General features: G+C 45.1%; 1 protein-coding gene across 5 annotated transcripts in view; it reads left to right on the forward strand.

Annotated features, from left to right (window-relative positions):
• Nucleotides 1-21,891, forward strand: part of EYA1 (EYA transcriptional coactivator and phosphatase 1) — a 120,449-nt gene that overhangs the window by 63,803 nt on the left and 34,755 nt on the right. For 3 of the 5 annotated variants that reach the window (XM_009904081.2, XM_054178840.1, XM_054178847.1), the window contains 6 exons: nucleotides 1,381-1,467; nucleotides 3,291-3,360; nucleotides 3,739-3,884; nucleotides 7,665-7,787; nucleotides 13,914-13,996; nucleotides 14,384-14,567. In XM_009904081.2, the coding sequence (XP_009902383.2) occupies nucleotides 1,381-1,467; nucleotides 3,291-3,360; nucleotides 3,739-3,884; nucleotides 7,665-7,787; nucleotides 13,914-13,996; nucleotides 14,384-14,567 (693 nt within the window). Of the gene's footprint in view, nucleotides 1-1,380; nucleotides 1,468-3,290; nucleotides 3,361-3,738; nucleotides 3,885-7,649; nucleotides 7,788-13,913; nucleotides 13,997-14,383; nucleotides 14,568-21,891 lie in introns of all 5 variants that reach the window. The other 2 variants (XM_054178827.1, XM_054178834.1) reach the window with 1 other exon arrangement.

The following is a 21,891-nucleotide window of genomic DNA, read 5'->3' on the forward strand; positions in this document are numbered from 1 at the left end:
ACCAATGGCAAGAGAAGTATTTACATCCACTTAGAAGGACATTATCTAGATTACACTGTGGATGAGATCAGATGAAGGAAAGAGGCATGCAAAAATAAGGATTTGGATTGTCGGGGGAAGGAATGGCCCTTTGTCAAACGGGGAAGTGCCTCGCCCTTGCCAAACCCGACACCAAGAAGGGTTCCTGCTAGTGACGGCTGCAGTTTCTGGATATGTGTAGAGAAACATGCATGCACACAGCCATGGCAAGGTGACACTGAGGCTTTACATGTCAAGTGGGGTGCAGTTTGCCTTGGTTCTCTCTACTTCACTGTCTGCAGTGTCACTGAACTGGCTTGCTGAAAGGTCAGGCGTGCACCAGCTGTGGTGTGTGGGAAGTGGTGACTCCATCAGCAGGGGTGAAAGGGGTGATGGTCATAGTGAGATCAGCTCCCTTGTTTTCTGAGGTGTTGTTCTTGGTTACTTTTGGTGTGCTGAAGCTCCAAAAGCTAGGTTTGTAGGGGGAAAAAAACCACCAGGATTTGAGAGGTTGCCGATTCCTGTGGGCTTCCTGGGAGTAGCTGTCGTGCCTGTTTGCATCCGTGCCAGCTCAGCCCCACCTGAGATAGCACTGGAGCCACAGAAAGGAAAATGTTTGCTTACCTGAGGCTGTATTAAAAATCATTAATTAATAATTAATTATGAAGCAGTATGAGCCAGGAGCCGCTCCTCTACTCTCATTCTTTGTTGCTGTCTGACAGCCGTGTTGGGTTGCGGCTGCAGAGGGAATAAATGTGAAAGCGTTCTTTGAAATACTTGGTGAGGACTGTGTCCCCTTTGTTTATTCAAGGTTGCTAAGTATAAGGTTGGATTTTGTTCTGAGAGGAGAAATCCGCCGTGAGGAAAGTGTTTCATTTAATCACAAATTCTCATTTTTCCTCTGACAAGTTATTTGGAAAAAAAAAAGTTGAATGGTCCTCAGAGAAACCCATTTAAAAAATTATTTCCTTTTTTGTCTCATTCAAATTGATGTCTTTCAAGCCTATAGATGTCTGTGTGACCTGATCTAAATGTGGACCCTTATTGTTGGGTCTGCAGGATTAAGAGGAATCAGGACAGGTGCGGAGAGTTGCATGGGGACTTCTGGTTTGTTACAGTGTCTCTTGTTCCTCAGGGACAGAAATAACCCTCTTGATCGTGTTGTGTATGTCTGTGAATCATAGCTGCCAGTACTTTGCATTGTTTGTATACACAAATACACAACATGCAAAATACCGATAGCAGTGATTCGAAATGTTTGGGGCCGACTTTTATTTAGCTTGTGGCTGTAGTGAGTGTGTGTGCATGCGTGGGCAAGATTGTTAGCTGCATATAAAGTATATTTTATTTATGTTTCTATAGTTAAAACAGAGCCAATGAGCAGCAGTGAGATTGCTACTACTACTACTACCACGACAGACGGGTCTTTAGACAATTTCTCAGGATCAGGTAAGCAGTAATCAAGTGTGTTAAGCTCAGTATTTCTTTCATTTACTGTTTTCTTATCCCATGGGGTCTAAACCTGTGAACAAAAGCCTTGTGTGCTTTGCAGCTTATACCTGTTTCTGTTCATCTTACTCAGGCAGTGTAAATCAATAGGAGTTTTCCCCCAGTAAGGAGCATTACAGCATCAGCCTTATTAATGTCCATCAGTGTCTTCAGTGGGAGTCTCACTAGGGAGTATTCTGGCCCAGAGTAATTACTCTTGATTTCTGTGAGTAAACATACCTGCCTCTGTGATTAGTGTAGTAATTGAGGGGTAGGGCTCCCTCACATACTGTAATTTATTATCATCAAAGTATTAATTCTTCCACCAGGCTTTTTTCTTTGTGGAAGCCAAACAGGTCTTAGCTTTTAATGTGCAAGAGGCCAACACTGAGAAAATCTTGAAATGTCTGCACCTTTTTTTGCATACCTGTGGATCAACTGTGGTATTTCTAGCACATTGGGTTTGTTGTGATGCAAATCAAGTAAACAAGGATCTAATACTGTATCGTGGGATTCTATTTCTAGAGCAGCCAAATTTGACGTCTCCCAGCCATCTGGGGTCTGGGAAACCAGCCCCTCTCTGGCCCTGTCACAGCCTCCATTTCCTCCATGTGCTGTTGAGTATGGAAGCACCAAAGCTGAAAGCCAAAGCAGGGTGTCTAGAGTGTTTTAAATCTCTGCCAAAAGAAAAGGCAGAGTGTTTGACTGTAGCTGCGTGTGTCTACAGCCACCTGTAGAAGGTCAGATCATGAGATTTGATCTATCTGCAGCCTCGTGGGCCGCAGAAAGGAAACAGTTGTGTGGAAGGCATGGGAAGGGATTCTCTGTTTCCCTCTGTGCGTGGTGAGTGCTCCTGAAGTGTGGAGATGATGGATTTCCCCTGTAGCTGGCCAGGAAAGGGGTAGCTGGCAGAGGGTAATTAGCTGTGCCTTGTTTATGTGCAGGCACTTCGTGGCGGGGCCTGCTCTTTCTCCAGCTCCGGGTTTACAGTGGCCACAACCTGCCACCGTCCCCTCCTGTCCAAGGCTTCAAACACACTTGTGCCCCCGAGCAGAAATGGCACCCGGATGGTAATCAGAGAGGAAAGGGCTGGTAGGATTGACACCCAGAGCACACTGGCACAGCTGCCAGCTCTCGGCAGCACCCAGAGCAGTGAAGCAAAGGTGGTGTGCTGGTGCAGAGCCCCGTGGGTGCTGGGGTAAAGCCATTGCTCACCTGCGCGCACTGGCCTTTGGCACCGAGGACGTGCACACCTCGGCCTTTTCTGGTGGGACGCCGACTGCTCTGGAGGTCTGGAAGCCTTTCAGAAGGCAGCTGAGATGGAGAGAAGGGAAGGAAGTGCAGCATGGCAGCGTGTTGCCTGTGTGGCAGGATGAAGTTTTTCACAAGCAGGGCGTGCTCTGTGCCGGCCGTGTGCAGAAAGCTCCTTCATAATAGGCAGCCATTAAAAATTGCACTTGAGATACCAATAATCCAGTGGAAAGATGCAGGAAATGTTTCTGTCCAGAAATAGGCTGATTGCGTTGAAAATGTTGCCTGTGTGTGAGCAAAGAACAAGCTACTGCTCAGGAGCTGTACAGAGGGGCAATTTAGCATTTGAGATTTGCAATCAAGATTTAATGCTAAGCATTCTTGTATAGTTCTTGATAAAATGTTACTTTCTGAGGTACAGTGATGCTTGAATTAAAATCTTGTTTAAACTCCAAAATTCTATTAGGAAAAATAATATTTATTTTTGTTATGTGTGTTTACACTTGTGTGGTTTCTTTTCTCCTTGGGTGCAGCAATTGGAAGCAGTGGTTTCAGCCCAAGACAAACACATCAGTTCTCCCCGCCACAGATTTACCCTTCCAAGTATGGTATCTTTTAAAAATAATCATAGTAGTAGTAGTAATAACTGAAATAGGTAGATTTTTAACCTATTTTAAAGGAATAAGTTGGTCCATCTGTGAAGTAATGATTTTAACCACAGCAGCGTTTGGGGGGGTGGGGGGAGGGAGCAGAAATAATGCTAAGAATATATTTAAAAGCTATTTGGAGAGTTCTTATTTTGCTTATTCTTTTATTATTGATTTCTTATTGTTTTGTCTTTGTCATACATATTCTATTATCTAGCACAGCCTATGGTAATGTGTTAATGAAGTGGCGGGACTATGATAAGGCTAAAACTAGGTTCAGCCATGTCTGTCTAATGCAGCATCTGTCCTGTTCTCTGTTGTTTGTAATCAATAGCAGACCATACCCACATATTCTTCCTACCCCCTCTTCACAAACCATGGCTACATACGGGCAGACACAGTTTACAACGGGGATGCAACAAGCTACGGCTTATGCCACTTACCCCCAGCCTGGCCAGCCCTATGGAATTCCTTCATATGGTAAGAAATAATAACTTCCATCTTATTTTGCTCCTGCCGTTAATGGTTTTTAAATCAAAACTGTGCCCCTTCCAGTAGTATTTAGTGGGATAGCTACACCCTAGCATTTTTTGTGGAAGACTGGCAGTGAGTGATGCTTAATTTATATATTTAAAAGAATACATAAGAAGCTGCTCCAAAAGGATGGCTCTATTTTGTGATCAAGGAGAGAGATTCATTAGGCTTTTATTGCTGTTATGAAACACTAGAACCAAAATAGGAAAAGAGAGCTAGGGACTTCCAGAACTGTCACAGGCACAGGTCGTGGTGACTTGCTGAGTAGCTCTGCTCATTGGGCCATCAAGGTCAGACTTTCAGCTGATCCAGAAAACTGGAACCCAAAAGAATCAGTGAAGCTCTGCTGATGTTCATCTGGTGAAAAACTGTTTCAAAAGACCCCAACAAAAAAACCCTCATGTTCAATGTTTTAAAACACCCTGGAGGTGAAAACTGATGTAAATTGCCCCCAAAACTCTGTCTGCCTGATGAAGGAGGTGGTACTAAGTAGCAAACATTAAACAAACAAAAAACCAAAACACAAAAAACCCCAAGCTGCTGTGGGTGAGACCAGACTAGCAGCTTGGCAGCAAGGATGCATTACTGGAGAATAGGTCTTGTGTTCCTCTGGGGGCGTACATTTTAGAATACACAATCCCTATGCTTTTAGCAGGGTATTTTGTGAAGATACATTCAGGTAATGTGGATTTTATACCAAAAGGACAGAACTCATGGTACAAGCTGTGCCCCTTTAAAATGATTAAATCTTTCAAGTGCAGAACTGGTGACTCTTTCATCCTGAAATCTGCAGGTGAAATCCACTAGGTCTCAGGCATGTCCTACATCAGATTATTGTGAACAGCAGGTACAAGAAACGGATTATTTTTTCTCCTTACTTAAATGTGTTTAATTAATATACCCTCAATAAGTACAACCCAAGGAAGCATTCTTCTTGTGGCTACAGCCTTCATTACTTGCTGCCAAAAATAGGGCTACGAACATGATTTGGATCTTTCTGTTTCAGTTCCATTTACTTTAAGTTTAAATAAAAATGCTTTAAGAATATTTAAAGATTATGGAGATGTGGATCCTTGGCCCTCAGCCCCCAAGCTCATGTTGCTGATGGAACTTGTCTGCCATTTCCTGCTGGATCAGGGGTGTGGTTAACAGAGACCCCTTGCCCAGCTGCACTGTGTTTCACGTGTTTCTCCTGTGGACACCTTGTGCTTCTGCTTGGCCCAGTGACTCTTTTGCTTCTGCTTTGTTCCTCTGGGCCTTGATTTCTCTACTTGAATTTAGCTGTCTTCTTGTCAGCAGAGCTACAATTGAGAGCTACTTTACTTGGCAACCGCTTGCCAGGGGTTTTTATTAGCTTGGGGACCTAACACCATTTGCATCCCTAAGGCACATCATATAATCCATGCTCCCAAGATAAGTGACATGGGCACCCTGGGATGCTCATTTGCCAGAGGCAAGAACTGAAGCCTTATATAGAATCAGATTTCTCTTCTTCAATTTGCTGCTTAGATCCCACCTACCATCTGCCTTACCTTTCTCCCATCCAGGCAGAGCTTCCAGCAGATAGGAGAGGAGACTTGTTCTGTATGAAAGGAAAAGATCTGAGTTGGCACGTGGGGGTTTCTTTCTTTTTGTTTCTTTACTTTGAGACTTACTGGAAGAAAAAGTGTTTGTGAATTCCTGTATCAGCCTCCCTCAAATTTTCTTTCTGGGCCAGTTTTGGGAAGGTGCTGTCTTGAATGCACCCCTGGCCTCTTCATGTTTCCACTCCCCCACCTCCAGCATGCTGCGGCTGGGCAGGCAGGAAGGGGGGTGGAGGGGAATGCCATTGCAGCTGCCTCCCAGGAGCTCCTGGCTCTGGGTCATCTGCAAAGCCCCTGAGGAGGCTGGAGAATTTCCTGAAGCTGCTTCCTCCTGCCTGCTGCGGTACCAGCATCTAGCAAAGGCTCTGCTTAACTTCTTTTTCTTCCCAATCCTGGCAGTCCTCTTATGTTTTCCCACTGTTTCTTCCCACTTCCTTTCATACACTGGCCTTGGGAGAAGGGGAAGGGAGCATCGAGGTTTGATGGGTGCAGGCATTTTGGATGAGAGCAGGTGGGAAGAATGAGTCCCACGAGATGAAAGGCTCTTCATAGCATGGAGATTTGCAAAAGGGCACATTGGTGTCATGTTGTCTTCACTCAAGTGTTATCCTTCTGCCACTGCCTTTGGTCATCTCCTGCTTCGGCTCAGGCAGGCAGTTAAAACTGAACTGGAAGTGCAATGCTTGATTTAGTTAAACTTTCTCTGAGCAATCTGTAATCAGCATTTCAGAAGTCCTTAGGCAACAAATAGGGATCACTGATACCAAAACATCCATAGCAGGAGTTTCCCTTGGAAGTGAGGTGTCAGATTCTTCACTGAGATTGTTTCATTGTAACATGAAACAGAAGAAGCAAGTAAGCATCAGGGGAAAACAAGCAAACAGAGTTAGTCTGGCAGTTAGAAAGTCTGGCAGAAGGAATTAAGGATAATTAATGACAGCAGTTGAAAAATGATTATTTAAATGGCAGAAGAAATTATGCTGCCATTTGTATATAGGGAGATAGTGAAGTTTGCGAACACAGCCACTTCTCAGCCCTCTGCTACCTTCAAATGTTGTTGAATATTGCTTTTAAAAAGTCAGCCCCTCGAACCAGGAAATGTACGGAGAGGAACAGCCATTTTCAAATGAATGCTACTAATCCACACTTGGAGTAATTCTGTTTAAATGATGGTGGCTTCTGAACGGTGAGGTATTACTGAATGCCACAGTGAAACACCTCAGAGTATTGTGTTACTTTTCCATTGCTTTGGCTGTAATTATTTTTAAATAGTAGTTCATGTTGGGACAACCTTGTAATTAAACCAAAGAGACAGAGGCTGAATTGTGTCTGTTTCCTCAGTGCTTCACTTGCTGATATTTACTGGCTTGCTGCCTTACAAATCGGGGAAGGAATCACTGAAGGTGGGAGGCAAGTCATTCATTTAACTGGACTTTGGATTTTTTTTATTACTAAATTTGGAAATGAGAGGGTAACGTGATGTGCACTGGATTTCCCTCTCAGTGCAGATTAATGACTCACTGCTATGTTTTTCATGGTTTGGGAGATGGCTTCAGGAGTAGTTCCTGTGTTTATTTGTTAAAAGTCTGCCTCCTATAGTGTTTAATTAGCTCTGAAACTCATTGCAGTTCATGCTGCTAGTTCTCTTGATCCATTTCTCATGCCTTAGAAAGCTGTTGGACTCAGGGCCATGTGATTTTTGTGTCATGTTATCCCATGCAAATCTCGCTGATGTCTAGTGGGTGGATGGCAGCAGAGCTTTGGCTATCCTGTGCTTCATTAAAATCTTGAAAAGCTGCTGATCTACCTCTGTGAAATGTCAGAAAAGTCAGCCTCTGGCAGGAAAGGAAAAAAGGAATAATGCAGCTTCCTGTTCACTGAGAAATTTCTTTTGCAGTTATTGGAAACACAGTTTTGAATTTAATCTTTCCCTGGTGAACCTCAGGGAGAACCACACAACTTGTTGCATTCTCAGACTGCCCCTGCCTGTGCAGTTGTGCATGCTCTCCACAGCCCTTCTCTCCCCGTGGCAATAGGTGTGTGTTAAAAATGTTGTTAATGAAGTGATTTTCTTTTCCATCCCTGTCTGAATATGAACAAATAGATCTGCTGTCACTAACTGATTTAGGTGCATTGTGGGCAGGCATCAAGACAGAAGGTGGATTGGCACAGTCACAGTCTCCTGGACAGACGGGATTTCTAAGCTACGGTGCCAGCTTTAGCACACCTCAACCTGGACAGGCTCCCTATAGCTACCAGATGCAAGGTCTGTATAAACAGATATTATCCTTAATTATATTTACTTAGTGCTGTGGGTTGTTTCTTCCCCACTTACTTCTTTATATTCTTAGGATAACAATGTGTGTTTGCTCGAGCACTTAGCCCTGGTGTTGCCGCAGCTGGAGCTGAAATGCTGGTTGCCTGAGAGCGCGGCGACGGGCCAGCTCTCAGCAGTCTGGGAGACCCCTCAGTTAGTGACCTCATTAATTTTTAAATAGTGCAGTGTTGTAGTGTTAATACAGCAAGACTGGATCTCCAAATACCAATATTTTAACAAAGAGTGAGTGTGACGAAGCAAGTCCTGGAAAACGTGTCAGGATTATGAATTTAGGAAGTGCCAAATATAATTTGACACCTGAGTGTGTTCGGGGAGGGAAAGAAGATAAAAATACCTTCTGCAGCTGTGGAGGTGGCTAAGTAACGATTGAAGTCTGCTGCTTTGAAGTCTATTTAAAAGCTGTAAGTCTTGGGGGGGGGCTATTATTGTCAATTATATTTTGTAGCCTTACTTGCCCGTTTAGTTTGCTTAATATCCTTGCAGCTTGTTCTTCCAGTTCCTTTTCCTCCTCCTGTATCAGGAAGTTGCTGGGTGTGCTTGGTTGTGGTTTTTTACCAGTTTAAAGGATAATTCTAAATATCTTTGTTTACTGCAAATGACTGATTTTGGATGTTTGCTGCAGGACTTTTCATCCCTGAATCTGACAATTGGAATCAGGTGTAATGTGGATTTTAGAACTCTTGGCAGAACTGGACCTCATTTTAAAAAGTTTAGCATCTCTGTTACTGTCAAGCACTGCATTTAATCTGTCCCATCATGTCAATGCTCCATGGAGTGTCTTGAGGCAGAAGTGCTCACAGAGACCAAAGGAACGACGTTTTGCTTTTATTTTAAGAGTATATTGATCCAGTCTTTTGCTCATACACAGGACATGGGTTTTGGATGAGGTTTTTTGTTTCTTTTTTTTATTCCCTTCTGAGCTGTGACAAGTAGCTCTGCAAGGCAGAAGATGCAATCTGACATCTGAAGTATTGCCTACTTGCAGTGTGCTCTGACAAGAGGAGGGTAGTGTAATAGTGTGAAACTTTCATCTGCATGCTTAGTAGTGGGGATCTTCTCATCAGGGTAAATATAACCATAACCAGGTTATTTGGTTTGCTTTCTGTAGATAGCCACACTACAGAATTTGTCCAAATGTACCCTGCCCCACTCCAAACCCCCCTGACTCTCTGTGGGAGAGAGCTCAAAAAGATTGTCAACAGCAGGTATGAGGACCTTCTGGACCAACATTTCAGCTTTTAAAGAACTGATAATTCATGTTGCTAGGAAATAGTTATTTTAAAGTCATGTCTGTGTTGCTTGTAATTTGTTGCAGTCATGCCTTCCTGCCACAGCTGTGTATCAGGATCCTGTTGTGCTAACATACACAGCCAAATGAAAGTGTAGTCCCCACAGAAACTGGATGCTACAATAAAATCTGCAGGCTAGGAGGGCCTGAGACAATAATTAAGCTTGCACTGTTAAAGCATGATAATCCTCACCCCATGTTGGTTATCTAACAGCTCTAAAGGTAGGGGGATTGTAAGGTAAAGAGCAGAGAAATATCAATAAAAAAGGATTTTAGGGAAAGTATTGAAGTGGTTTTGCAGATGTCTATGGGAAACTCATTTGATGCAGGGAGGAAAGGGAGAGCAGCATGGGATAATGTGAGAGAGTACTTGCTGGAAAATTCTAAGAGCGAGCAGTGATACTGGTAGAGCAAAGCTAGGAGTCAGTGGCCAACATAGAGGTCTTACATAAAGGATATATTTTTCTGCCATGTGCAGATGCAGCAGTAAGATCCTGGAGAGCATTTCAGCTGTAAGTGTTGAAAGGCAACAATCTAATACATTTCTTTTGCAGAGTATTTTTAAAGATGACCCAGTTGGGAGGCTCTGATGAAGGGAGGCTCAGAGGCATTGATTTTCACCCAGGTATGAGCCTGGGGTGTGTTCCAGCTGTGCTGCGCTGGGGCTGAGAGCAGCCCACCCACAGAAGGCAGCAGAAAGCTGAAGGTCTGGCTTGGGTGGAAGAGCCACAGGTTGAGTGGGAGAGTTTGGTGGACCCTTTATCATTTCTGTTGTGCTATGAGCAGCATGACAGTCGGGGAAAGGCTGCTCTACAGAAACCTGGCAGACCACAAGAATAGGGATAAGGAGAACGTTTCAGATTAAAGTACTGGTGGAGTTGTTGGAAGCTAAGTACAATCACATTGCTGACCAGGTCTTCTGTGCAGTTAGCTGCTGGCAGTATGTTTCTAGACCATACATGAGACTCTCTTTAGTGTTTTCATTAGGCTAACTTTTGAATTTGAAACAAGTTTACTTTTAACAACTGCTCAAAAGGAAGCATTAAGCCAATTTAAACAGGAACATTTGTTTCCCTTTGCTCATTTAATTTTGGAAGGAGAACCTATTCATAGCTTCAGCTATTGTTTAAGGACAAAATTGGTTCTTTTCACCGAGATAGGGGTAGTGCTGCTGTTGTTCAGTTGTTTGTGCAGAAACCTCCAGAGAGGCAACTGAATTTATTCTCCTTTTCCTCTCTAGCATGGGGGCTGCAGCTTCAGCCTTGTCATAGCTTGCAATAGCTGTTTTTCATCTCCTGTCTGCAGCTGCTGAGCTGCTAAACAGAGCTAATGGATCCCACAACCTCACTCACAATGAGCATTGCAAGGCAGTGAGCTCAGGGCCCTGCTGCCATCCCTGTCTGCTGCAGGGGGCATTTCCTAGCAGCCTGGCAGCTGCCCTGCTCCCTCACACTCCCAAGTTTTGTAGTGTCTGGGGCCACCCTCCCGACACCTAAGGACCCTGTCCCACAGTGTGTGTGCAGCCAATTCAAGCCAGTGCTTTTCCTGACCCTGCTACCTGGTTAGTAACCCAACAACAGTGGAGGGAGAGACTGCCAGCTTTTGACAAGGGTGGGGAAAATCACTGCCTGTGACTCCTTGCTAAGGCTTTCTGGTAGTTGTTTTTTTTATTTGTTACAAATTTATCATCTCTATAATGGGGGGGTGGGAAGGGGTCCTCGGTGGTTTTTCCCATCCTTTTAATGAGCATGTTCCTTAAGCTGCTCTCCATATTAGTTGCTTCGTAGATGTTGACAGACTGCTGATGGCTGTGGGAAGGAGCCATTGTTCCTATGTTCACAGAGTTCTAAGGATTGCTCAGGGAGGATAAATGGAGTGGAGAGGGTCTGGGGCAGGTGCCAAAGAAAGAGCTCCATTTGCAGCTGCCTTCTTGAATATCCCCAGTATCCTGCTGAAGGGTTCTAGAGCTGTGATGAGCACCAGCATTGTTTTAGTTACCAGGGCTGGGATGTTAGAGACTATACTGAGTGGTTGGTTTAGGAATTCATCCATAAACCAGTAAATGTTAAGGTATTTGGTGGTTATTGTGCAGTATAAAAATATTGTGCTGGATGGCTAAGCAGTTACTAACAAAACAGGGGGGAGCTTGGCAAGGACTTTGAGGAGCTGCACGCAAACGGCAGAAACCTTGAGTTTAAAGGGCTTATCTGGCTGTCCTGAGCTTTGCCAAGAGAGCTGTGCTAAACCTCTGCCCCATCCACTGCACCCTGATGACAGATGTAGCCCATGGCAAGTATAATGTCCTGGGGAAGCAAATGGATCTCTGGCTACTGCACCAGGGAGGACCACATCCTGCAGCGTCACGGTGAGCCCCGCACCCTGCTCCCAGCAGGCTCCAGTCACCCTCTGGTGCTCACTGGGGTTCCCAGCTTTAATGTGGGTCTGTGCTCTTTGCAAACCAGACCTTTGACCTGTGGCTGACAGCTTTTACCGCGTTCTACAGCCGCGCCGCTGGCCAGCTCGGGGCTGTAAACCTCAGGCCTTTGGTAAAGGTTCTGCCTCCTGTGGCTGTCCGGCTGGTGCAGGAGCAGCAGCTCTACGCCGTGCTGTGGCCCATTATTGAAAAAACAAATGGCAAAATCCCAATATTTTGAAAACAACTGTAGGCCAGTAGCTCTGGGTGGCCCACAGAGCCATTGCTGAGAAACCTGCTTCGTGTTTGCTACGGTCTGGGAGACCCCTGCCCCTCCTCCATAGGAGCCTGTGCTGACCACGAGATGAAAGAGGGTCTGCGTGCTGTGTGTGTCTTTGTCTGAGAGGGAGGGATGCCGGCTGCCATCTCGTTGCTTTTCTCATTTGCCATTGCAAATTTTTTGCCAAACTTTCTGTGGAAAGATAATGCAGTCATAAAAAAAGTCTGGGTTTTGTGCTTTGTGTTTCTTATCTGAGAGAGGCCTTTTGTACCTTTTCAGAATGGTTCAGACTGCACCTATAAAACTGGTGTTTGAGTGCATTACTGCATCATGACAGTGACTTATGTTCTTCCATGCAAAGCACACTTAGAAATAAAATAGTATTTCAAAGTTTTGCAATTTTAAATATTTTTCAGCTGTATTTTGGCTCTGGGGTTTGTTATAATAAAAAATAACATCTGTTTTCCAATTTTAAATTAAATTCAAAATGACATGTTTTTCTCATTAGTACTGTTTATCTGTACTATCTGCTAAATTTGGATGTCAGCTCTTCTGCTGAAGTAATCTGATTTTAGTTCCCAGGATTAGTAGCATCTGTCAACAAGCACAGAGCTTTTGTACCAAGAGCAATACAAGAGAAGTGTTTACAGTCATCATCACACCTTAGGTTTCAGCTTCATCTTTTGCTTCTGCTGCTGCTGGACATGCTTCACATCCACTTTGAGGCTTAACTTGTGTGTCATTTAAGTAACCTTTTCAGTGAAAGCATTTAAGTATTTCTCCTTCTGCCTTCTTGTATCTGGGATACCTACAGATTTGGGGGTTTATTTTTTTCTGTTCAGAAAAGTAAATAGCTCACAAATGCCCTTCAAGGGCTGTGCTGAGTACGCAGCTCCTCCTGCATTCCTCCTTGTTCAGAAGTCACCACTTCTGATGAGCAGCCACTGCACAGGGTTTGGTTGTTAACTGAGGTGTGTGGTGAGCAGCAGACAATTGATGTATCAGTGCTTCTGGCCCTCGTGGATTCCCATCCCTCCTCACCAGCTTTGCTCACCTGCAAGCTCTTGCTCCCCAGGCCTCTGGGTACTTTGCGCCAGGGTGGGTTTGGTGGCAAGGAGGCTGCAAACCAGCTGCCAGCTTTCATGAGAGCTCCTTGCGGGCTGGGGCTCTCCCACTGGATGGGTTCAAGAGGTTGCTCATAACAGACTTTCTGGTGGCTTATGGAGCTTCACCCTGTGCATCCATATGTCTCAGCTGGTGGCTGTGTTGCTCCTGGGTTATAACCAGTGAGGACAAAGCAGCTGAAAGGGGGTTGCTGCCCTTTTAGTGGAGCAGCTTCTCAGGTTAGATATTAAACAAGAGCCCCATCTGTCTATTTTCGGTGTCTGATGAAGGGCAGAGGGAGGAGATGAAGGCGGTAATTCAGACTCTGCACTAAATTCAGCCTTAGAAAGGTCTCCTTTCTGAGAGAGGCTCTTTTTCCCCTTGTGACATGCCTGGTAGACTCTATAAAAAAGAAGAATGCTCATGGCCCAGGGCTGTCTATGATCGATCAGCAAATCCAAACAGCTTCGCAGCTGGGCTGCGCAGTGCAGAGCAGGGAGCCATGGCTGCTACTCCTCTTGCAAAGAGCCCAGGCAAAGAGTTGGGGTAGAGAACACAGTTCTCAAAGGCAGGAGGAGAAATGCAGCCAGTTGGCTTCAGTGAGGGCAGATGGCACCTCTTGGGACAAGGTTCACAGCTACTGTTCAACAAACAAATGGATGTAGAGAGGCCCTCATTGCTTCCACACTGAGTGTTTGGAGGGGCAGGATACCCTAATACTCAGACCTGAGGTGGCCCCCAGTTCCTGTCCAGATTTCATAGGGTTTATTGCGATAATGAAACACAGGGTGTAGGAAGGATGAATTACCACTTTCCATATATTAACATGTTACAGAGCTGATGACAACTGAAGAGGTCAGCATATGGGAGATGTTGCAGAAATGTCATATCCCTATGATACAGTCGCGTGACGGAAGTTATTTTCTGATACTGGTTTAGTAATTCACGTAATGTTTCATTTCATTCCAGGCAGCAGTTTTACAACATCATCAGGAATATATGGAGGAAATAATTCACTCACAAATTCTACTGGATTTAATAGCTCACAGCAGGTAAATTTGTGAATATGAGTTGAGGAAGCCTTGGCAAACAGAATTCTGATCTGTGGAAAAAACGTAGCCCTTAAATGGCTTTCTGAAAGGAGTTTGACTTGCAATGCTAATGTTTGTAAATGTCTGTCTTCAGCTTGTCATCTTCCAATAGAAAAACTAAATTGGGTTGATGTTCTTTTTCACACATCTTCAGCAGTGTGTCTAACAAACAGACTCATGTGTGGCTTGGAGTTCAGTTTGCTGCCTTGCAGTCTTAGGCCCTGCAGCATGCAGCTCAGGAGGCACACGTGCAGAAACTCCCACATGTGTTTGTAGTTACATATTGGAATTTGTACTACGAAGTAGCAAAGCTTTGATGGACTGCTCAGCTGCTCTCCTGTCTTGCAGGAGTACCCCTCTTACCCCGGCTTTGGCCAGGGCCAGTACGCACAGTACTACAACAGCTCTCCGTACCCTGCACACTACATGAACAGCAGCACCAGCCCCACCACGCCCTCCACCAACGCCACATACCAGCTCCAGGAAGCACCATCTGGCATCGCCAGCCAGGCAGTCACAGATCCTGCAGCAGGTAATTACGTGGATTTTATGGTCCCTATGAGGAACATTTTTGTAAGTTGAAAGGGGGATGAATTGGACTTTTTTTTCTTTTTTTTTCTCTTCTGGGTGTAGCCATTGATTTGGTTGTTTACTGTTTCTTCATCATGAGCCTGGGACACATCTTACACAGATTCTAACAGAAAATAGATTAAAGAAAAGAAAATCTGGGTTAGAAGTAAAAGTTTAAAATTTGTGTGAAATGCCAGTTGTGTTTATCTGTAAAACGCTTGTGTTAAAATTGGCAGGATTTGGCAGTCTCCAGACTAGACCAGAACCTGATGCTTTTAAGCTGTCTTCATTAAGATAAACGCCATTGATTTTCCCTAAATGAGACTGAAATCAAGAGCCCTTCAGGCCCAACTGTCCACTTGAAAGAGAGCTTTTGTTTTTCACTTTAGGAAGACATAATGCTTGCAATGGGCAGTTGAAGTTGCACAAGTGTTTCTATTTTAATGAAAGCTTTTCAGCGGCTCATCCTTTTTCCCAGTCAGTTTGCCTTTCTTGCTGGAATTTGGCACTTCTTCACTTGCTGAGATTTCTTTATACCAAACTGCTCTGGCTGCCTTTGCAAATGAGGGGTGAACAACATTTTCACCATTGTTAAATAAAACAAAACAACATTTCAAGCATGTCAGTAGTTAGCAGATGGTTTGCAGTCTGTCAGAAAGCCCAAGGCTGCAGACGTATTTCTTGATGTGGTAAGCAGCAGCTATGATTTGGCAGCATAAGGAGGGGATTTTGTTTTGAAGCTTTGTTGGAGAGGTGATTGTAAGTTTCCTTGAAGTACCTGATGGGACTGATCTTGCATTGGCGAAGTGAGCTTTGATGTAATTTGCTAGGACTCTTGCTTTTCTGCATGAGTGCACACCTGAGGAGAGTTGTCTCTTGATACACTTCCTGAAAGTAAGCAGGGAGGAAAATGTACCTGGTGTGCGTTTTGACACGTGAGATTGTGTGCAGTACATCTGAGAGAGGAATTGTTACAAATATGTGGATGGATGCATGTTGGATTCTGCAGCTTTTAGAGTATGAGGATGTGTGCTGGAGTCTGCATCGTTCCTATGCTTTTCACTTTGGTTCTAAGTTTTTTTGTTTTGTTTACTTGTGGAATTGTTTGCTTTTCTTTTTAAGTAGGAAGAAAAAAACAAATGTGATCAAGTTTTAGCTTTTATCAAGGTACTGGGAGTGGATTGTTGTATCATCTGGGTCTTGGTCTTTTTCAAACTCTTTGCATGTATATATTAAGTAGCCGATACTTCCAAAAAGCAACCACACACACGGGGAGAGTGGATATATTTTTCCCAGGCCTGGACTCAGGGGCTTAAAGACTGTTAGCTGCTGAATTATTTTTCTGTGCTCTGTAAGCCTGGGCAGGACTCTTCTATCACTTCCTGGTAGAAGCAGGGACCAGCCACTGAATCCATTCCCCCTTGGACAGTGTCAGATTTTTAAGCTTTCCTCTTGCTGAGGATGTCATCCTACTTTGGCCGGGGTGTTGGACTCGATCTTCAGAGGTCCCTTCCAACCCCTACCGCTCTGTGATTCTTTGGTGCTATGTTGGCCATATCTGGTCAGGTTAGGCTGCTGTTTCTCTGCCCCAACTGTAATGCTGCCTGAGGGATGATGGAGAGCAGTGCAGAGCCACCATGTCAGGATCCTGTGCCGCTTTAGCCGGATGGGCTCCAGCTGCTGAACTGCATCTGTTCTTGCTGGATGCTATATCCCTAGACATCTTCTATACTTCAAATCCCCATATAATCTGTGTGGTCTGAACTATGCCAGGGCAAGCAGAGAACAGCCTTCAGACTTTATAGAGGCACCAGAATAACTTGACAGGCATAGGTGGTCCCTGTGAATTTGGGCCACTGAAATGGAAGAGTCTAGTAAGAAACATGGGAAAGAGAAAGGAATTATGTGGTCTTGTGACAGGTTTAGTAGAACATTGTGGACTTAGGAAGCTCAGATAATTTCACTTAAAATATGCTTACTTCCTTGTCCAAATATAAAGTAGTCCTTTTATGGTTTCCCACAATTCTTAGTTAAATATGCAGGGGTTTTTTTGCCATGCAATCTGGGACATCCAGGGATTCTTGCAAAAAAGAACCTGAGATTTTCCATGCTGAGGGTTTAGCAAATTTTCCCCAGATTTGTCATGTGATACTATTGCTGTATTGAAATCAATACTGAGAAAATACAACAGTTTCTGAGGGGGGATTTCCACAACAAACAGAAAGGAATTACAGAATATGGTGTTGCAAATGGTATCTCTGGCTGTATTCTCTGTTCATAAGTAATCAAAGTGTTCTTGTTTATAAGAAGATGGAAGATTGTCTTGTATGACCAAACAACAAAACTGCCCACAGTGATGGACAACAGGGAAGGATACACTTCATAAATACATCAAGTTGCAATAATGCAATGCCTTGAAGCATTGGGGCAAACCTGCTACAGTATGGTTCATGTTTTATAAGTAAATCATAATGTAAACATTTTATTCCACACCGTTATATGAGGTGTTTGTCTGGCTTGGTGTCACCATGTAGTACAAGGGTGACTGCCAGGGGTCAGGACCCCCGGGGTACCAAGCACACCTGGAAAAGGAGGCATGCATTAATAGAACCTGGGATTCAAATGTTGTTCTGCCTGACCAGAGAAGTCAAGATTGGGCCTGTTACACTTGGTCAGGGTTTGGAAGAAGGAATGAGTGTGTGAAGTAGAAGCCACCTGTAACTTTCAGAGAGAGGAGCTACAGCAGAGACATCTGACTATGTGTGCCTGTTTCCCAGATGCAGAAGAGGAGCTGCTGCTACAGCATGCACAGATCTTTGTGGAGGCATCTGGCACACAGAGGAATGGCTGCAGCCTTCCCCTGGGAGCATCAGGCTGAGCCTTGTGCATGACTTGCTCTGAGCCCTTTTCCAGCTTCTAGACATTTTCATCCCAGGGGATTTCTAAAGCTGCTGCTGTTTGTGTGTTTAGGGTGTGCGTACATCAGAACTCTAATTTGGAGCAGGAGTCTGATGCAGAGCTTTGGCTCAAGAGTGGTCCTAGAGCACCTGGCTGGAGTACTTCCAGACAAAGGTAACTTGGAAGATGTCCTTCAGAAGAGACACTAGATCAGGCTGGACTTAGACTGAAATGACCTCACAGAAACAGGCAGTGAAGACTGGGGCGGTTGCCACCACTTGTCGGGTCCCACAGAGCCAACCTGCTAATATGGCATGGCTGAGTGCTCCTCTTCCAGGGATGTCTTCAGACTTCTCTTGAACCCCTGTAGTCTTTTGGGAGCCTGACATTTTGGGCAAAATATGCCACAAATCTCCTAGCTCTTATTGGAACTCCTCTTTGTGTTCACTTGGCTGCTGTCAGCTTGTCATTTTGCTTTTCTACTAGCACAGGCAGGGGAGAGCTGATGCTCAGCCACTTTTCTGCTCCATGTTTTATGGTGGGCCAGATTCTTCTCCTGTACTTCCCTCCATTTGTGTGTGATGTCCAAGAATACGAGAAAACTCGGTTCAGTGCTTTGGGAGTGTAATCATTCTCTTGTCTAATATTACAATATGTCTGGTTCTGTGGAATCAGCCGAGGGTGAGCAGATTCACCTCTGCACCAGTGAATGCACACCAGTGAGTACATCATAGATGACTTCAGCAAGGCCTTTGTTGCCCTCAGGGTTAAATCTCTTCACTTAGCCATCCTGAGAACAAAGGAGGCTGAAGCAGCCTAGCAGAAACTACAGCAGAATGGTAAACAGCTGTTTAGGAAGCCATGTCCAGAGAGAAGTCAGTTAAAATAGAAGGGGGCTGTGGCATCATTCCTCGGCATCTGCCCGGCCCTGCACTTCCATTAATCACTGGGTGACGGCACAGAATGTGTTTGCCTATTAAACATGTAGATGACACCACGCTGAAGAGAGCCTGTGAGTTCTTTAGAGACAGGATGAGAACTCAAAAAATGGAGATGTGATCTGAATAGGAGCAGGTGTGAGGTATACATTTAGGCAGGAATGATGAGCTGCACAAATGTGGGATGGGGAATGTTGGCGGCTCCTTCCTGGTTCTACCTTTCTCAGTACTCCAGACACCCTCAGCCGCTGCTGCTGTTCTTGCTCCAGAATTTGCCAGGGCTTGGGCTTGTTGGAGCTCAGGGCTTAGCTGGATACTGGATTCTTTGGTTGGGTTTCCTTATGAGGACCTGAGAGCAACCATTGGACTGTGAGCTGGTAACCCAGCCCTGCACATGAAGGCTACCCTCTTGAGCAGCCTTAATCCAAAGGGGGCATGTTCTGGTTTCCCTTTACACCAGTGGAATATGTTTCTTGCACCCCGTGTCACGTTTCCCCCATTGTTTTCCCTCATCTGTCACACTGTTCGTAACAGCAGGCACAGAAGCTCCAGGCATCAGCAATGTAGTATGTTCAGTTCATGTACAATGTTTGGCCAGGTTTTTGAGAAACAACCTGCTAGGTTTTGCTTCGTCCTCAGATGATGATGGAGAGATTCTGAAATTGACATTTATTGAAAGTACTGAAGAAAATGCAGATTATTTCCTGCCAAGCGGTGTCCGGGGGAGTACAGCCTGTGGGACAGGGGAAGTAAAGCTTTGCTTGGCTTTGGTTCCTGCATCCAGTTTGGAGGGACTATAGAGAGCAATGATCAGCACCTAGAGTAGAGGATCATCAGGATGCAGTTAACATAACAACAAAAGGGGTCTGAGAAAGTCTCAAATCCTTGTAAATACAACAAAGGGAATAAATTCCCCCCCACGCTTTCACAGACTGAACTTCTGTTGCTACACTGAATGCAGAAGTTGTTCTGTTTATAATGGTGTGGCTTTGAGAGCAGCAGGGCAGATTCCTGGAGAGGGCCTTAACAGCAACACAGACAAACTTCTCTTGGGAGTGCTGCTGGTACAGTGGTCCCCAGAGGAGTGGGCTGTGGTGTGCCCAGCCAGCGTGGGGTTCAGTGGTGGGGTTTGGAAGGCTTCTGCGGGGCAAGGGTCTCACCCATCCAAACTCTCACCTGTGAGGAGGAAATGGAAGCGACCCCCCTTTCCGCCCCCCCTCCAAATACATGCAGCCCCTCATTTGTCCTTTAGTGGAGGTGTTTGTAAGGGCTGTTCTGCTTCCCAGCTTAGCAAACTCTCTCCCCTGCCTTCCCACACTCTGCTCGCTCTTGCAGGTTTATTTGGTTGTATTTATCAGGACATTTTGTCCTTTTCCCATGCTATCTGTTGCCTGTTTTGTTTGGTAGTATTATTACTAGCTCAAGTTTAGTACTTAAAATTTGTAGGCACGTGATGTTAATGAGAAGAGGTATAAAAATGGAATGTAAAGCCAGAGTCCTAATAACATTGTCAGAGACCAAGAGCAGCCCTAATATAAGCTAGGCAACAGGAAATGCCATCTGTCCTTGCATCTGAATTTTAGAGCATGCACTTAGAACATCATTGATTAAAACACTTGTGGAAGAAATCCAGGTCTGTTTATTTCACTGGGTTACAATTTGTTTCAAGGCTTTTGTGCACTGTGGTCTTTCTTTTAATTCTTTTTATTTGTAGTATGTTAATAAAAGTAATTTATGGCACATAAAGTCATTTAACTTTAAAAGGCTGGGAACTTTTGTACTAGCAGAGTTAGGATTTCTTATTTATGCTGAAGTAGGGCAGGTGAAACAGCAATCAGCATTCCAGATTTACATGGTTTAAATATTGTGAAGTGAACATTGTCATAGGGAAAAACAGCTGTGGGAAGATAGATGATATCTGACATTTAAACCTGGCTTTAGTGATTTAGACTGAGGTAGCTGATTGGCATCAGCCTGTACATAGAGTCATTCTTGTAGGTCTAGGTCCAGTCTCTGTTGAAGGCTCTTTGTTTTACTGTGATGTACATCTTAAGTTAATTTTCTGCTTTGTTTAATGTATCCTGAGGTGCTTAGGCAAAACCATGATGTGAAATACACAATGTATGCTAATTTCCTTTAAGGGTAGATTTGAAGGCTGACCTTTTCCTTTCCTTCAACACAAGCAACTGTTATAATTTTGAGTAGCTGTGAGTGTGTGCAGTCTCCTGGTCAGTCTCACCTTTGACCTCAGCAGGATATTTTTTTAGAAGGACTTGCTAGTATGAGGAGTCTACCTGTCTGTTCAAACCGCAGTGCTGTGGGCTGGGCTGATGAAACAGAAAATTACTGTTGATGCAAATACACACATCTACTGAACCCTGAAGTGAGTTAATGTGAGTTGGGAAGTGAAATAGGTAAATACATCTTACAGTGAAAATTCCATCTGCCTTCAGAAAAACAGGGATTTTCTTTGTTTTGAAAGAGACCACAGTGTCAAAATAGGTCTTTTCTGTGAAGTTGAAACTGTGAAAGGAAGTCTTGAAAAGAGATTTTGAAATGTGTTGCATTGCTGAGAGGTTTGGTTCTTGTCAGGTGATTTAGGAAGGATGGCTCACGCCGGGTGTCTGCATTGTTAGCGTTCGAGAACGTCCCTAGCGCTGAGCCTATGGATGTTAGCAGTGGCAAGACCTCTTCCCGCTAGCATGAGCTCGGCTCTTGGTGGGGTTTGCCTGTGTAAACCATTAGACTTTCACCTGTGCAGCAGCAGTGAGTGTTTCTGCAAAGTTTGCTGAAGCATAATGTGGAGGTGCAGTAGTGCTCGTGGGGGTGCAGTAGTGCTCGTGGGGGCATGGGGGTGCAGTAGTGCTCGTGGGGGTGCAGTAGTGCTCGTGGGGGCATGGGGGTGCAGTAGTGTTCGTGGGGGCATGGGGGTGCAGTAGTGCTCGTGGGGGGTGCAGTAGTGCTCGTGGGGGTGCAGTAGTGCTCGTGGGGGCATGGGGGTGCAGTAGTGCTCGTGGGGGTGCAGTAGTGCTCGTGGGGGCATGGGGGTGCAGTAGTGCTCGTGGGGGCATGGGGGTGCAGTAGTGCTCGTGGGGGTGCAGTAGTGCTCGTGGGGGCATGGGGGTGCAGTAGTGTTCGTGGGGGCATGGGGGTGCAGTAGTGCTCGTGGGGGGTGCAGTAGTGCTCGTGGGGGCATGGGGGTGCAGTAGTGCTCGTGGGGGCAGGGGGGTGCAGTAGTGCTCGTGGGGGTGCAGTAGTGCTCGTGGGGGCATGGGGGTGCAGTAGTGTTCGTGGGGGCATGGGGGTGCAGTAGTGCTCGTGGGGGTGCAGTAGTGCTCGTGGGGGGTGCAGTAGTGCTCGTGGGGGCATGGGGGTGCAGTAGTGCTCGTGGGGGTGCAGTAGTGCTCATGGGGGCACAGTAGTGCTCGTGGGGGTGCAGTAGTGCTTGTG

The sequence above is a fragment of the Dryobates pubescens genome, chromosome 3, assembly GCF_014839835.1.
Source record: "Dryobates pubescens isolate bDryPub1 chromosome 3, bDryPub1.pri, whole genome shotgun sequence".
Lineage (NCBI taxonomy): Eukaryota > Metazoa > Chordata > Aves > Piciformes > Picidae > Dryobates > Dryobates pubescens.